At 36.5% G+C, this 16,946-nt stretch overlaps 2 protein-coding genes and 1 long non-coding RNA gene across 4 annotated transcripts in view; 1 reads left to right on the top strand and 2 right to left on the bottom strand.

Annotated features, from left to right (window-relative positions):
- Positions 1 to 2,188, bottom strand: part of LOC106878939 (N-fatty-acyl-amino acid synthase/hydrolase PM20D1.2) — a 29,069-nt gene extending 26,881 nt beyond the window's left edge. The window contains exon 1 of the mRNA XM_014928311.3: positions 80 to 2,188. Coding sequence (XP_014783797.2) covers positions 80 to 172 — 93 coding nt within the window. The 5' untranslated portion in view covers positions 173 to 2,188. The remainder of the gene's footprint in view (positions 1 to 79) is intronic.
- Positions 735 to 5,551, top strand: LOC149137532 (uncharacterized). Its single transcript, XR_016241474.1, has 2 exons — positions 735 to 914; positions 1,912 to 5,551. It is a non-coding gene; the product is annotated as an uncharacterized LOC149137532 (long non-coding RNA).
- Positions 5,452 to 16,946, bottom strand: part of LOC106878941 (N-fatty-acyl-amino acid synthase/hydrolase PM20D1.2) — a 39,260-nt gene continuing 27,765 nt past the window's right edge. For both annotated transcript variants that reach the window (XM_014928313.3, XM_014928315.3), the window contains exons 9-11: positions 16,335 to 16,406; positions 12,316 to 12,481; positions 5,452 to 5,737 (exon numbers count right to left, since the gene is read on the bottom strand). In XM_014928313.3, coding sequence (XP_014783799.2) covers positions 5,511 to 5,737; positions 12,316 to 12,481; positions 16,335 to 16,406 — 465 coding nt within the window. In that variant the 3' untranslated portion in view covers positions 5,452 to 5,510. The remainder of the gene's footprint in view (positions 5,738 to 12,315; positions 12,482 to 16,334; positions 16,407 to 16,946) is intronic.

Raw genomic sequence — 16,946 nt, forward strand, 5'->3', positions numbered from 1 at the left:
AGTATTTTTTTTTTTTTTTTTGGATTTTCATTTCCGGGTCAAGAGGTAAACATTAACCGAAATTTTTAACTCAACAAACCCGAATAAGGTCCTCGCAATGTCTGTTATCTCGTTTAATGCATTTTCGAAATGCGAAACAACACGTCCGATTCATTTGCTTGTGTAAAATCATTGCGTTTTTCTAAATACATATCTTTCACTGAAGGCGTTCCAACTGTTCCCATCATTTACAAGCGTTCCAAGTGACTATTCCATCTTTTCTTAAAGCGTTCCAACTGAGACCATCTCGTCTTTTTTTAATCTAAAAATTTGTATCACGTCAAACACAACCAACTCTTTTTTAAAGGTCACACTGGATAGCGAAGTCTGAGGCGTGGCCGGCTCTCGGTTTACTGGCGCCCCGGGAAAGCTGAACTTCAGCGCCCTTACAAGTATAATTTTTTTTTGAACTTTCACAAGGAGAAAAACTGAAAATGTAGACTAAAAAAGCACATGGTGCCCCGGGCGACTGCCCGAGTTGGCGGTACCTGGGGATGCATTTCATGAAAAATAAGATGGCATAGTCGAATTGGAACTGAATAATAACCGTAACACCTGGCAATACATAATTCTCAGCAAATGCTGTAGTCACTCAATCTGTTAGTAACAAAGACAGGTCTCCCACTGGAGTCCGTTGAGTTGGTTTTTCTTTCTCTTTCTCTTTTTAGACACTTAGGAAGCCAGCTGATGTCAATCATCAAAATAATAATTTGGCTGCTATTTCTAGCAGGTCGGTAAACATGACGGTCATTGAACTAAAAAAGATCACGAGACTGTAACTGTCATTAATCAAAACGCAAGTTGCTCGATTTGATATAGAAAATTTAACTGGATCTCACCACTCACGGGGAAGTTATTAACTTGCAATATGTAAAGTAAATTTACAACTTTTGTGTTTATTAATTTTTCTTATCATTTCACTGTCAAAAGCTCACACAATCCATTTTTTATATAAAATGTATAGATTATCATCCATGTTAAGTTAGATACCTCATTCGCCACTTATATGGGTGCTAGGCATAACAATTTTAAAAGGGGTGCTACAAAACTAGAAGGGGTGAAGAACCATTGGTGTGGGGCAGTGGGTCCATATCAGATTTTGTAAAAATTTACGTAGAATAAATTGCTTATACTTCTACAATACACCAAATATTTTCATCTTTTTTAATACAATTACCAGTAATATTTAATTATAGAAATGTAATGGGATTTTATTAACGTCTAATGGCTAGGAGGATCCACCCTAGTAAAAAAGAGATCCATAAGTAAAAAAAAAAAAGGGGATTGAGAAACACTGCTGCCGAAGATTCTTTGTTGGGGTGAAGTCAATCATTGATGTTATTTAGCCCCAGGTTAGCGCGATCCTGTAGATCTGTCTATGATCCAATTCTTATAGATCTCCATCCATAACTATTCCATCTTTTATTTTTCAGGCAATCGTATTACGTTGAAAATATATCTTTTACTCCTTAGTTTAAAAAAATAATCTTCGGTAAAAGTCTATGACATGGTGAGCGAGTGAGATTGTCATTCCTCTGCTCGACGGAGATGAATAAACACACTCGCACACACACACTCTTATAATTGACATCATATACTAATACCGAAACACTACCAGTTAAAATGTTTGCTGAAAATGATATAATCACGGGGTGTATAGCTGCTATGTTTAGCATGTTGAGTAACAGCAGTAAATACACACATTCCCCACCATATACGCACTAACACTCACAAACACACGCACCACACAGAGAAACTCATTCACAAATACACACTCACCTACAAACACACACAAATATACACATATGCACACTCACATCAGTTCTGATCCAGCGAACCTATGATCAAAAGTATTCTGCTTTTATTTTTCAGACAATGTACCTAGACTCCATGATTTTGTAGTGGCGCCGTCGCTGTGTAGCCCAAGATCAGTTCTCTTCCAATTAACCTAAGGACAAGAACATCACACTCGTGATCATTCAAACTTTCATTACAATTCTTGTTTAAGATAACGTTTTTCAATATTTCTATGGATTTTAACAACGAAATTTGTTCAGCTGCTGTTTCTAGCATGCTAGATGACAGTAAGCAGTACTTACACATACGCGCACGCGCGCGCACCTGTGCACACATAATCACAATCAGAAATCGATTACTAGTTGTTTAACTAATTAACGTTAATTCAGCAAACTAATTATCGAAAGCCTTCCATCTTTTGTTTTTCAGACATCGTGTATCTCGGACTATCATTATCTAATGCATCCTTTTAAAAGGGGTCAGAAATGGTAAGATGTGACATGAGGAGATTTTAACTTAAAAAAGACGGGATGGTCATGTTGTCAGTTCGAAAGTTCTCAATTGAGATTCTTAAAAGAAATGGGAGGTCGCAATTGGTTTTGGTGTTGGCACTCCGTCGCTTACGACGTCGAGGGTTCCAGTTGATCCGATCAATGGAACAGCCTGCTCGTGAAATTAACGTGCAAGTGGCTGAGCACTCCACAGACACATGTACCCTTAACGTAGTTCTCGGGGATGTTCAGCGTGACACAGTGTGACAAGGCTGACCCTTTGAATTACAGGGCACAACTGAAACAGGAAGTAAGAGTGAGAGAAAGTTGTGGTGAAAGTGTACAGCAGGGTTCACCACCATCCCCTGCCGGAGCCTCGTGGAGCTTTAGGTGTTTTCGCTCAATAAACACTCACGACGCCCGGTCTGAGAATCGAAACCGCGATCCTATGACCGCGAGTCTGCTACCCTAACCACTGGATCATTGCACCTCGCAATTGGAACGCGGTTTAAAAAAGCAGTAAATTTCTATATTAACACCCGCACGATTTTCACTAAGGAAAATTTTTAAAAAACTCAGATTTTTTTTGCGTGGAATTAAAAATCCCTTATTGTGGTTCGGAAAAAAGGGGAGCGAACCCCACCTTGAATCATTGGAAATTTTTTTTTTTTTTCGTTGACTGAATTTCTGTGACCTCCTAATAGGCTGCAAAACCCTTTTTGGGGTCCGAAAAACGGGATCGGATGGGGGTGGAAGCCTCGGTAATTTCTCCCCCGACCCCTATTGATCTTTTCACCCGCACGATTTTCACCTTACCCCACTTTTTGAACCTCAAAAAGGGTTTTGTTGCATATTAGGTCACAGGAATTCATTCAACAACAACAACAAAAAATTCCAATGATTCCGGGATGGTTTTAGGGGGCGGTTCCCCCTCGTCCCCGTTTTCCGAACCAAAATAAGGGATTTGCAGCATATTAGGAGGTCAGGGTACTTGATTCCATGCCAAAAAATCCGATTTTTTTTTCTTAGTGAAAATCGTGTGGGTAAAAAGATCATTGGGGGTGGGGCGGGGAAATTTCCGAGGTTTCCACCTCACCCACCCCGTTTTTCGGATCCCAAAAAGGGTTTTGTAGTTTATTAGGAGGTCACAGGAATTCATTCAAAGGAAAAAAAAATTTGCAATGATTCTGAGAATGCAGGGGGGGGGGGCTTCCCCCCGCTCGCCCCCCTTTTTTCTGAACCAAAATAAGAGATTTGCAGGATATTAGAAGGTCAGGGTACTTGATTCCATGCAAAATATCTGAGTTTTTATCTCTTTCTTTGTGAAAATCGTGTGGGTATTAATATAGAAATTTACCAAAAGAGCTAGAAGATCACAAAAGGAGCGCTTTAAGCTAGGTTGACTGTCATGGTTGCGAAGCTTTTAAAAAGCAGGAAGGTCATGGCTGGAAGACTTGAAAGACGAGATGGTTACAATTGAAACGCCTTTACAGAAAGACAAACAATCTCATACATATGGCTTATACGTGCTGATTTTCATTTAGAAACTTCTCGTTTCAGACTTTAAATGGCAATTTGTCACTTATACTCTTTGTTAATTCTCTATTAATATAAATAACAGATAAGGGCAAAGGTAGTATCATTGTACTTTATATCGTTCGTTATCTAATTTAATTTTGATAATATTTAATCAGCTTATCAAGTATATTTTTTTTCAATTTCAAAATTATTATTCTGTTACTAGCTTCTGTTGTTTAATAAACACATTAGCTTTCTGAGTGAAACATGACCTTAATTTTGGAGTATTTATTCCATCATTGATTTAGGACACCATCACCACCCCGTAAAAAAAAAAACTGTTTATAGTAACTTATTCCACGAAATGGTTTGTTAATCATTAGCACCCACTACACTCTGGTAGTGGTTGGCGTTAGGAAGGGCATCCAGCTGTAGAAACACTGCCAGATCAGATTGGAGCCTGGTGCAGCCTCCTGGCTTCCCAGACCCCCAGTCAAACCGTCCAACCCATGCCAGCATGGAAAATGGACGTTAAACGATGATGATGATGTAGGGTATTTGTGTGTGCGCACACGTGTTTGTGTGCGTGTACGTGTTTGTGTGCACACGTGTAATATATCAAACACCAAACAACATAAATTCTTCAGTTATCAAAATTATCACCACTTCAATAGAGCGTGTCTAATTACCAAATGAGAAGGAGAGATAGACTTAGTGGAGCACAAGGGAAATAGAGCATACTAGCAGTATAGCTCTGCGTTGCCTGGGATTATGTTAAGCTAATCAAGCGCTTTGTTTCAAACCAAACTAAGTTAAGTTTCGACGAGGACTATCTTTTGTTTTGAGTCGCAGAGTTATCAATGATCTATCAGCTGTTAAGGTACAGCATTCGGTAAATTCCATAAAAAAATTTTGTTTTTTGAACTGGAAATGTATATTTCATTTGATGTCAACATAAAGTGAAAGAGAGAAAATGATAGGGACGTGTTTTATGAGATGGTCTTTTAGTTGTCTTTTAGTTATATTCTACAATGATTAAGTGTGTGGTAGTACCACACACTTAATCATTGTAGAATACATCTAAAAGACAACTATTTGGCTAATTAGCAATGATTAACTCACCAAGATCCTACAACCAGGAGCTGATTCATGCACAGTTTCCTTTCTTTGCCTCTTCTATCACCAGTTTAATGGCCTCTGCTTTCCTGAAATAGTTCACTGCATACTCTGCCCACCTTTCTCTCTTCCTCCTTTACTGTGCTTCAAATCTTAAACTCTGCACTAAACACTGAATGCCAGTCTTTTTTTCTAGAAATGTAATCATCTGGATTCTCCCTACACTCTCCACGCACATGTTTCCATACAGACACTGATGTACAGATGTTCAAACTGAACATTAACCATATCAATCTTGCTAGCCGTCTGCTCCTGATTAGTTTCCAAGCTAAGATATTACATTAACTCACAGTAAAATTAAATGTCTATAGGAAATTTAACTCTGTGGAAAAACAGAACTTATATAAATGAAAATAATGATGAAGATAGAAAGAAAAAAGTATAAGGTTAAAATTTAAAAAAAGAAAGACAAGTAAAAAAGACAACATTATTATTTAAAAAAATCTGTGTTGTTTATTACAAAGAAACACTTCAAAAATAAATGTTTTGTTATAATTCAACATGTTTGTTAATAAAATTCATTTTATCACGATCTGAATTCAAAATTACATGATGATAAAAATTGACAACTTTTTCATAATTCCATATTGATATCTTTTCATTATCTCCATGAATCATATTTGTAGACTCTGGAGTTAAAACTGATGGGGTGAATCGATAGATACTTTTTGTCAAATGTTTATAGTGGTGAGTATCTGTGTTGCCAACTGTCACACCTAAAGGAAAGAGATAGACAGAAGATATAAAAAATATGATTTTTTTTAGATGGAGTACAAGACAAATTGTGTAAAGAATGTGCTTTAATCAACTAAATTCATTCAAATGTCTTATTTACCTATGTTCCAGTGTAATTAAATTGAGTCAATTGTTTGATATTTTGACAATTGGACATATCCATTAATTGAGAGCATAGCAGCCAATCATATCAACCTACAACTTGGCTGATATTTATTCTATTGGTACCAGAAAGATAAAAGGCAAAAATGAGTTTGGTAAGGATTTTAATGTAGCATTTTCTTGAATATTTTAACAATTCTGCTGATCCATTATCATGGCACCCACTGAGCAGAAACCTTCACCATGCCAAGTTAATTGTGCTCTTCTTATATATATATTTATGTATATCTATGTGTGTGTGTGTGCGTGCCTATTGTGTTGCTTTGCTGTACTTGATAAGATGTATCAGGTTAAGTAAAATTACTGTCATCTGTACATACAGACTTGTGTCACATAGAATACACTTGTGCCAGTGTTGCATAAGTGCATCTGTACTGGTGGTACGTAAAAACCACTCAGCACACTCTGTAAAGTGGTTGGCATTAGGAAGGGCGTCCAGCTATAGAGACCATGCCACAGGCAATTGGAGTCTGGACAGCTCCCGAGCTGGCAAGCTCCTGTCAAACCATCCAACCCATGCAAGCATGGAAAATGGACATTAAACGATGATGATGTACATTCATATATACTGTAAATCCTCAAGTATAGTCCGCCCTTGAGTATAATACGCAGGGGATTTTTAGGGGGCTGTACCTCTGAAAAACCTAATCCTTGTGTATAATACGCACCCCTTTTCTAACTTGAGTCAATGAGGTCTATATAACGTCCTTGGTTTGTAGACATATATGCGGTAACGTCCTTTATTATTATTGTATATATAACATAATGCAAACGTGTAGCTTTTTTGTGCACTTTGTTTGCAGAAAATAAAGAAATAACAGTAATAACATCAGTGAAAAATAAACATTAAGTAAATTGCCTTTACATATTTATCACTATCAGTTACAAGCCCGACATCACAAAATGCGTCTGAATAAACATTGCCGGACAGCAAATAGAGACTCGGACATTGCTTAGAAAATATTTTTCATTTTTAACCTCGTATATAGTATGCACTAGGGATTTTGACCTTTAAATTTTGGGGATTATACTCAAGGATTTACGGTATATATATTTGTATGAAACCCTTTGTGAATCTCTGAAGAGGCCTAGCGGTTCGGGCATGTAACCCCATTTCAACATGTCATCCGATAATCACCCCAGCAAGAACTATTCGGATAGAATGGGGCATGCCAAAGCTAGGCCAAAACAGCTGTAAGATTAAACTTCTGTTCATTCTCTAATTTCTTATGTACTTTGTACTTCTATATGTAAACCCGGTTGGCAAAATAACATGGTTTGTCATAAACACCTGTACTTTGTGTTTTTTCTTCTTTTTTTTTGTCACTTTACCTATGAATTAAATTAATGAATTCAACGGAATACCCTGTCTGCAAGTAGTTGGGTTCAGCATATTATCCTCCATTTTCTAATTGATATACATATTTATATACACCAATGCATGTGCATTCATATACATATATGTGTACATGTGTGTGAATGTGTGTGTGTTTGTTTACACTTTTTAGATCGATGAAATGTTATCCTTTACTTGAAGAGAGAAATAAGGGCTTGTATCAGAAAGGGCAAGCATGGAAAAATGGACTAAAATGAAAGAATAAAACATGTATACAGGTACTTATGTATGCATATGGATATAAAGGTCATAATGTAAACACTTAAAATAGATTGAATCTGTTAAACTTGATTATAGGAGCAGAAGAATTAATCATCATCATCATCGTTTAACGTCCGCCTTCCATGCTAGCATGGGTTGGACGATTTGACTGAGGACTGGTGAAACCGGATGGCAACACCAGGCTCCAATCTAATTTGGCAGAGTTTCTACAGCTGGATGCCCTTCCTAACGCCAACCACTCAGAGAGTGTAGTGGGTGCTTTTACGTGTCACCCGCACAAAAACGGCCACGCTCGAAATGGTGTCTTTTATGTGCCACCCGCACAAGAGCCAGTCCAGGGGCACTGGCAACGATCTCGCTCGAAAACCCTACAAAGGCCAGTCAGGCGGTATATATATATATATAAAAAGGAAATAATGCCTAAAGTAGATGCAAACAGGAGTACATAGAGGACCGAAGGTGTAGAATTACAGAATCATGTGGTCATTATAGGGTAGCAGCTTCAATAATAATAATAAATGGTTCCAGTACCAAATATGAGACTGGAATGTTAAATGTCACCATGTAAGAAGTATTTTATGAATAGCAGAATGACAAATGGATGAATTATGTTCATTTTGTAGCATCTTTACTGTATGAACCCAAGCATTGCAATAGAGAGAGGATGAAAGATTTTAAATGGGTTGAGTAGTTCAGGTACAAATAGCAAGTCCGTTCACAGGAATTTAGAGTACATTCATTATCGTAAACTTATGATGATTACGTAAGTGTGTCTATGGTTGTGTGTGTGTGTGTTGTGTTCTATAATTGTCTGTGTATTTACCTCTATCTGTCTCTCTGTTATGGTTTTCCTCTCACTCTCTCTGAATATGTATATTGTTCATGCATACTGTTCCCACCCTTGACTTCATATGACACAGAATGCAAGTTATTTATCACAGCTAACCCATTTGTAAATAAGAGGCCACTTTTTATATTTTCCGTGTCCACACAACTTAATAATTCACACTCGAGACCCCACGGCAAAGGAATGACGTGAGAATCAGGCTAAGCTATATACGAAATATCTCTTACACCGAGAAAGTATGGTTGAAATCATCCTTTAATAACAGCTCTTTTTGACAATACACACAGAAACCTGTCTTGATTTAGAGGCCTTTTCATTGGGAAAGAAACGATCTGAAATACAATACGGCGAAAAAATTGAAATAAAGGTATTCTATTGTGAGAATTTCCAGCAACAGTGGGCCACTCAGCAAATATATACCATCATCATCATTATCACTATTTAACATGCGTTATTCATGCTGGCATGGGTTGGACGGTTTAACCAGGGCTGGTGATCTGAGGGACTGCACAAGATAAGTTTTTTTACGGCTGCATGCTCTTCCTAATGCCAACCACTCTGAGAGTGTAATGAGTGCTTCTATGTGCCACCGGCACAGGTGTCAGTTTGCATGACACCAATATCTGCCATGACTACGATTTCACTTGGCTCGATGGGTCTTCTTCTCAAGCATGTAATTTGTCATTGCCTCCTGAGGCCTAGCACACAGAAGTTGCTTTTTGCATGCCACTGGCACGAGTGCTAGTTACATGACACCAGCATCAGCTATATTGCCTCCTTGAGGATGGAATGTGCCTTGGCATTGTGGATCAGTGACTGTAAGAAGGAAAACATCTGCTTGAGCGGTAACTTTATCTGCAAGAAAGGGCGGAAATTACACCAGCAGTTCGACAGAAGAGATGGAGTAGAAGGCACCAAAGAACCACAACCAAGACCATTGACAGCACAGGAGCCCGAAGATTTTCAAACCATCAAGGGATGGTTTGACCACTCCCAGAAATGGTTTAAAATAGAGTGTTTCCCTGCAGGGAGAGACAGCATTAGCTAACAAAGAAGCTGCCAAGAAGTACTTCGAGACCTTCAGGCAGATCATCAAGGACAAGGGGTACAAGCCAGAACAGGTTTTTAATATGGACAAGACTGGCTTGTTCTGGAAGAAGATGCCTTCCAGAAAGCACATCATGAAGGACAAAGCCAGAGCCCCAGGATTTAAGGCAAGAAGGACAGAGTGATGCTAATTATGTGTGGCAATACTGCTGGCTTCATGATGAAACCAGGACTTATCTTACAAGTCTGCGAACCGGAGGGCCTTCAACAATAAGAATAAAAACCTGCTGCCTGTCTACTGGATGCACAACCCCAAGGCCTGGATCATCAAAAGTCTAACTTTTGAATTGGTTCCATCAATGCTTCATCCCTCAAGCCAAGGAATACCTCCAAAACATGTGCATGGAATTCAAGGTGTTGCTTGTTATAGATAATGCTGGTGGTCACTCTTTGGATTTGAATTACGAGGGAGTCCAAGTCGAGTTCCTTCTTGCTAACACCACCTCTCTCATCCAGCCTATAAAGACATGATCCGTGCCTTCAAGGCACTTTACACGTGGAACTCTCTCCAAAACCTTGTGGATGCAATGGATTCAGACGAGAATTTCAAGTTAAAGGAGTACTAGCGAAGTTCACGATCGCAATGTACTTGTCAGTCATCCACACTGCTCTTAAAGATATGAAAAAAAGAAACCCTCATCGAATGCTGGAAGAAGACGTGGCCAGAGTGTGTCCAGGACTACGAGGGCTTCTCACCTGAAGACATTCAGCATTAGGCTGTCAACAATGCAGTAAAACTGACAAAGGTACCTGGTGGCGAAGGTATCGATGACATCACACAAGATGAGGTTAACGACCTCATCGATGCCCACTCTGAAACCCTGACAGACAAAGATTTGTTGGAGTTAACTAAGTCTGTCAGCAAAGAGGTAGGCACAGGACGTCATGGGATCCTTCTGAATTGACGGGCACCACTTTTCATTTATGTTTTATGTAGTGTTTTTGGTACCGAAATACTTTCAAACTTCGTATACTTATATATTTTGTGTTGTAATTTCAACCAATCACTGACGTCTATTGAGGTGAAAACAATTACTGCTATGGAATATAAACAACATGTTCTAGCAGTGTAATGGGATCTTTTCCCTTGAATAAAATTAGTGCCGTTGTTTGTCAACAACAACTATCGGCGGTACTGTTATTTATAACATCATTCGTGCGTTTGTACTGGTTTTAGCTTTAGGGTTTTAGGGTTAGGGTTCGGGTTTTAGAGCTAGGGTTAGGGTTAGGATTATTTTTGCCATAACCTAACTCATAACCCTAACCCTAACCCTTAAAACAAGACATAATGAACTGCAGAAAATTCTTAAAATTAATAATAATGGTAATAAAAAATTTTTTTTGTAAGTGGAAGAAGAAAAGGAGAGAACCCAATGGATTTGTGTAACGAGTAAATTTTCATATTCGACTAATTACATAAATAAACGTTTAGAAGGAAGGAAATTAAAGATGGATAGTAAATATGGGTAAGCATTAATGTTGTATCATATTAAGTTACGGTAATTAACCTAAATAAATGGCAATACAAGGTACAAAACTATAAAGTAATGAAATAATAAAAGAATACATAATGTAGGTAAATGTATATGCAAAAATACCTATATGATGTAGTGTTGTAAATCAATCGTAAATTAATAAAAGAATACATATGCAATGAATACATATTTAAAGTTATATTGGAATACTTGTCTAACTAAAACATTATATCCTGTCAGGAAAAACGTGCTACTTTGCATATTAGTTTGTAGCACAAAGGTATATTAATAGAAGTAGAGGAAAAAGTAGGATAGAATATTGAGTAAAGTACAAGAAACTTTTGATGATACTCTGATGGAATCTGTCTCTCCCCTTCACCATTCCCCTCCCCCCCTCTCTCTCTCTCTCTCTTCCTCTTTGACTCTCTCGTTGCTCACCTGTGTTTCTTTCTTTCTTTCCATTGTAGCTTTTCATGAAAAGCTTATACAATTTAAAAGAAAAAACCATCAACGGACCAGTCCAAATTTTCTTAAAAAAAAAAAAATCTATTGCTAAACACTTGGGTGGCTGTAGTTAACAGAAATTTAACCTTGCCGGTTTCAAATCCCTGTAACACTAAACAATTTTATTACATCTACTTTTATTTCTATATACTTTCAAAAAAGTGGACGAAAACCTATGGTTGCAAAAAAGGGATCACCTCAGTAAATTTATTCAAAGTTTTTGGCCCAAAAGACTTAAGGATGGCAAGAGATTCTTTTACACACAACTTACACTTATTTATATTTACTTTGAAGTAAGGGGCTCTCAAAATAATGAACCATTACAGAGAATAACTCTTATTATTCCTCTTTAGATCATGTATATAAGATGCAAGTGTGGTAGAGTTACAGTATTTTTCGTTTGAAAATGAGCTCATGTGGGCCCTATACCTAGCCTTAAAATTAACTGTACTAACTATATAAAACTTATCTAAATTATCTTCATCCTTAACAATGCATTTATAAGTTGCATTAGTAATTAGACAAAACCCATGAGGGGGACATAATCCAGGGTTTCTACAATTACATGCAATAAAATTCTTTGAAGCAAAATATCTCTTCTAGAAGACACAGTGATCTCTCTTTGGACAGTTCCAGTTGTGTCCAAAAAAGGGCCAGTTTATGTATGTTACATACATACATACATACATACATACATACATATAAATGAGCTTTTAGTTTCTGTCTAGCAAGTTTATTCGCTATAGTAGAAGGAAGCCATATGCTCAAGCTTTCAAACAGTGGGACTGAACCCAGAGCCATGTTTTTGAGAAGCAAAAGCTGGAATACATTCTTTCAAAAGCTTACCTGGCACAACTAGAACATCAAGGAATACTTCTCTGATGCTGTTTTTCACTGTATGGTAACCAAAACTAGCATCATCATAAGGTGAAATAAGAGAAGGTGCTATGTAGTTCTTAAGGGTAGTTTTCACCCTATCATCATTGATAATTTTGAGATGAAAATCAAATAGCTGCAAATGGAAAATGTATAATAAACTATTTTTAATAATAATAATAATAATAGCAGCAGCAGCAGTAGTAGTAGTAGTAGTAGTAGTAGTAATAATAATAATAATAATAATAACTCTTGTAATTAATCATTATTATCACGGTTCTTTAGTATTCTACTTTAATGGTTCTAGTTAACATCAATCTTCATAATATTAATTGCTTTCAGCATGATAAAATATAAATTTTCAGTGGAGCACAAATATTTCAATAACTAGGACATAACCAGCTAAAAATAACTTTCTGTGCAGCATTTTCACTGAAAAAAACATCTCTAATTGCTTCCAATACCAAAAAACATCTCTAATTGCTTCCAACATACACTTAACAAAAATCCTCCTAAACACTGTATACAATAAGCTTATTATAGCTATTATAAGCTCCCATCTCTCCTACGCACGTATATGCGGTCGCCCAGTGCAAGAAGATACTCCATTTATTCCTGTGAAAGTCTTTTGACTCCTAGAATTATATAGCTCATCATATCACATAACATCTCATGTTATATAACTTTCCATAAATCTCTACCTTTTATTTCGCCGAGGCCTACTTTGTCTTTCATCCTTTCCAGGTCGATAAATTAAGTGCTGTTGAGCACAGGAATCAATGTAATCGACTTACCCTATACCATAAAAAATTGCTGCTTTCTTGCTAAAATTTGAAACCATATATTTCTACCTCTCTTATAAGATCAGTATTTACCTTCTCGGCATTACTATTTACGGGCAACTTAAGCCAAGGGCAACAACTCTTGCTGACCTTGCTGATATTTCCTAGACTACCTAGGCTCCTCTTCTCTCAAAATATGAGAAAGCTTCTACCTCTATTAGACAGTCTGAAATCTGCTCACGATCTCTGACTCAGTCTATATTAACTTCCTTGCTGATCATCATTTCTTTTATTCTTGCTACGTCATTTCTAAGATAGTGATCACTAACAAGATTAGATAAAATTTTAAAAGTCACTACAAGTGATGAGTTGTTACCAAGCACTTCTGGAAACCTGGCCAGCTGAAATATCTATATCATAGCAGCTCCACTTGTTTGATGACGAACATACTGGAGCCATCTTGTTCATATTATCTCCAACAAATATGATAAATCACCCTGCGAAGATCCATCTTACAAACTGGCAGTATAGTAGATAATATTCAAATTTGAAGATTTTTTTTTCTAAGATTGGAAATGATGTAGATATTTTCTTAGATTTTAATTTTAATAATGCTCCGTTTCAAACATCATCCTTACTTTAGGTGTTTTCTTGTATTGTTCATACCACAAACATCAAATGATACATCTGGACGACTATGTAAATAATCTGACCTGGAAAATTTTTTATTCAAATTTCTCATTTTTACTTAACTCACTATTCCTAGGAAACCTGCCTTTCCTTACTTCTATTGGAGATATTGATGATATCATTTATCTTTTACTTGTTTCAGTCATTAGATTGTGGCCATGCTGGGGTAACTGCCTTGAGGAATTTTATTCAAACTAATCAACCCCAGTACTTATTTTCTTTTTAAGCCTGGCACTTACTCTATTGGTCTTTTTGCGGAACTGCTAAATTATAGGGATGTAAACACACCAACACTAGTTGTCAAGCAGTGATAGGTGACAAACACAAACACACACATACAGACATGCATACAGATATATACATATATATTATCATTTAATGTCTGTTGTCCATGCTGGCATGGGTTGGATGATTTGACCAGCGCTGGTAAGCTGGAAGGCTGCACCAGACTCCAGTCTGATTTGGCATGGTTTTTTATAGCTGGATGCCCATCCTAATGCCAACCACTCTGAGAGTGTGATGGGTGCTATTACTTGCCACCGGCATGAGTGCCATTTGCGTGACACCAGTATCTGCCACGACTGTGATTTTGCTCAGCTTGATGGATCTTCTTCTCAAGTACAACATAATGCCAAAGGTCTAAGTCATTGTCTTCATGAGACCCAACACTCAAAAGGAACTCAGCCACTTTGCCCCCGATCTCTTCTATTTCCTTTGTTTAATCAATCTGGAAACAGAGAATCTTGTAGCAATATCAATATGATGCAGAATCCAGGGCTTGGGAATGTACTCCTTCAAATCAAGACAAACTGTGTCAACAGACTAATCCCTAAGAGGCAATCTCACCACTGTCTAAGAAAAAAATCTTCTTCACTTATGACAAATCTGACATTCATCATACTTCAAAGTTCTGCTATTCCAAATGAAGGATACCAGTTCTCCTTTAAAGCATGAGTAAATTGGTGATGAAATTTTTCAGCCTTTTATCTCTTCTCTGTTCTGGAACACTATTTTAGATTTTTTATGTGTAACACAATGTTTTGAATATTACAATTTTCTAATAGTTTGTTATTTAAAGAAATACAATAGTAACTAGATGATGCAGCTTTCACTTTCACATATCCAACCATGATCATTTTTGAAGTTAAACACTATTTCATCAGTTTTCATAGATCTATGGCTTAAAAGAAGAGATAAATCAGTTTCCACAATGTCAATTTCATCATAAGCTCTCACACCTTCTATAGTAACAGGAAACTTGTCCATCTTACTAGACTTCATCCACAATTGCCAAAATAGAAACTTCTAACTGATTTTCTAATCTTAACAAAATCGTTATCTCTACAGTTCTATATTTAAGAGATGAGGAATTATGTACATTATTTACATTTGACGGATATTTGTCCTCATCTTGTTTGTTGTTAACACAATGTTTCGGCTGATATACCCTCCAGCCTTCATCAGGTGTCTTGGGGAAATTTCAAACCTGAGTTCCCATTCCTAAGGTATTTTTCGATGTTGTTGTTGTTGTTGTTGTTATTATTATTATTATTATTATTATTATTATTATTATTATTCAGGTCACTGCCTGGCATATGGCGTAGTGGTTAAGAGCATGGGCTACTAACCCCAAGATTCCGAGTTCAATTCCAGGCAGTGACCTGAATAATAATAATAATAATAACATTGAAAAATACCTTAGGAATGAGAACCCAGGTTCGAAATTTCCCCCAAGACACCTGATGAAAGCTGGAGGGTATATCAGCTGAAACGTGTTAACAACAAACAAGATGAGGAAAAATATCCGTCAGATGTAAATAATGTATTTTTATCTCAAAGAAACACTTCTAACCCAAGTTCTCCAGCAATTGTACATGTAGACTCTAATACTACCATGCTAACATCTCTTTCATGAGAATAGACATCTGTCTGTCATACATATTGATCAGAATAACCTCGTAAGCTATTTCAACATGGAATAAAGTTAAATATACATACCTCATCTTAAATATTATTAGCCAAATCCAACAAATAAAGGGTTACTAATAGTATGACATCTTTTAGTTTATAGTAGTAAAATTGATATTAAAAATTATGAAACATAACCTTTACCATTCAGGTTACTCTGTCAAATATAGTGCTTATTTACTCATATTGTCTTAAATTTATCATACATTATTTTGTAGATTCAAGATTTTGATGATGTAATTGTTTATATTTAAAATGACATCGTAGAGTAGGCATGAGAAACTAGATCTGGCTGTTTTGAACTTAAAACAGTTGGAATATTTTGGCTGGATATGGCCAGTTTAAATGCTAAAGGGTTTAACCCTGTTCTAAAATAATTTGTGGTTCACACAAAATCTGAAAAAAAAAAATACTTCAAAATAATTGTTTCTTTTTTTAATTAAATAAAATCAGAATATCATTTTATTTTTTCTCTCTAGTAAAATCAAATTTAAAGCAATCAAGTGGATTACTCAGTAACTGTTTATGAAATTTAAATGTAATAATTACCTGTTCAAGTGTCTGTGAAGGATGGATGCGGTAATCAATTACAGCTTCAGCTGAGTCAGAAAGCACATTATCCTTAAAACAAAGTAAATGTAAGTTGTATAAAAACATATAAAATAATAACTCAAAACCAAAACAATGAATAGGAATCTAAATAGAAAGAACTGAGGATAGACACCTGTGTCTTCTTTTATCTATCATTGTTAGAGGAAGCTATTGCATTGAGCTTGAGTTTATAATTGTGTATATGCTATTTCTTGCATAAGATAGAAATTTATTGAGAATTTTTTCTCATGCAAGCTAACAAAGTTTGCATCAAATCTATGATACAAGCTTTGTCAGTTGGCATGTGTTAACTTGCCCCTGGCCCCAAGATGACTGTTTGACCTACTAGGAACAGCAGCCAATTCTCTCTTATATTATACCAGAGACCTTAAAAACGTTGGGGTGGGGATCATTATATTTTTTTTAAATGGTATTGTCACAGCTGGAATGCCTTTGATCACAGGTTTGTTCAATCGAAGTTATAAATAGAGGAATTAAATATCTTCTCTGAGAACACAATACAGCATCAGTGATGAGATACGAACCACTAACTTTTTACCTAGCAGTAGA

This window comes from Octopus bimaculoides, chromosome 1 (assembly GCF_046866305.1).
Source record: "Octopus bimaculoides isolate indiv1 chromosome 1, ASM4686630v1, whole genome shotgun sequence".
In the NCBI taxonomy this organism is placed as follows: Eukaryota; Metazoa; Mollusca; class Cephalopoda; order Octopoda; family Octopodidae; genus Octopus; species Octopus bimaculoides.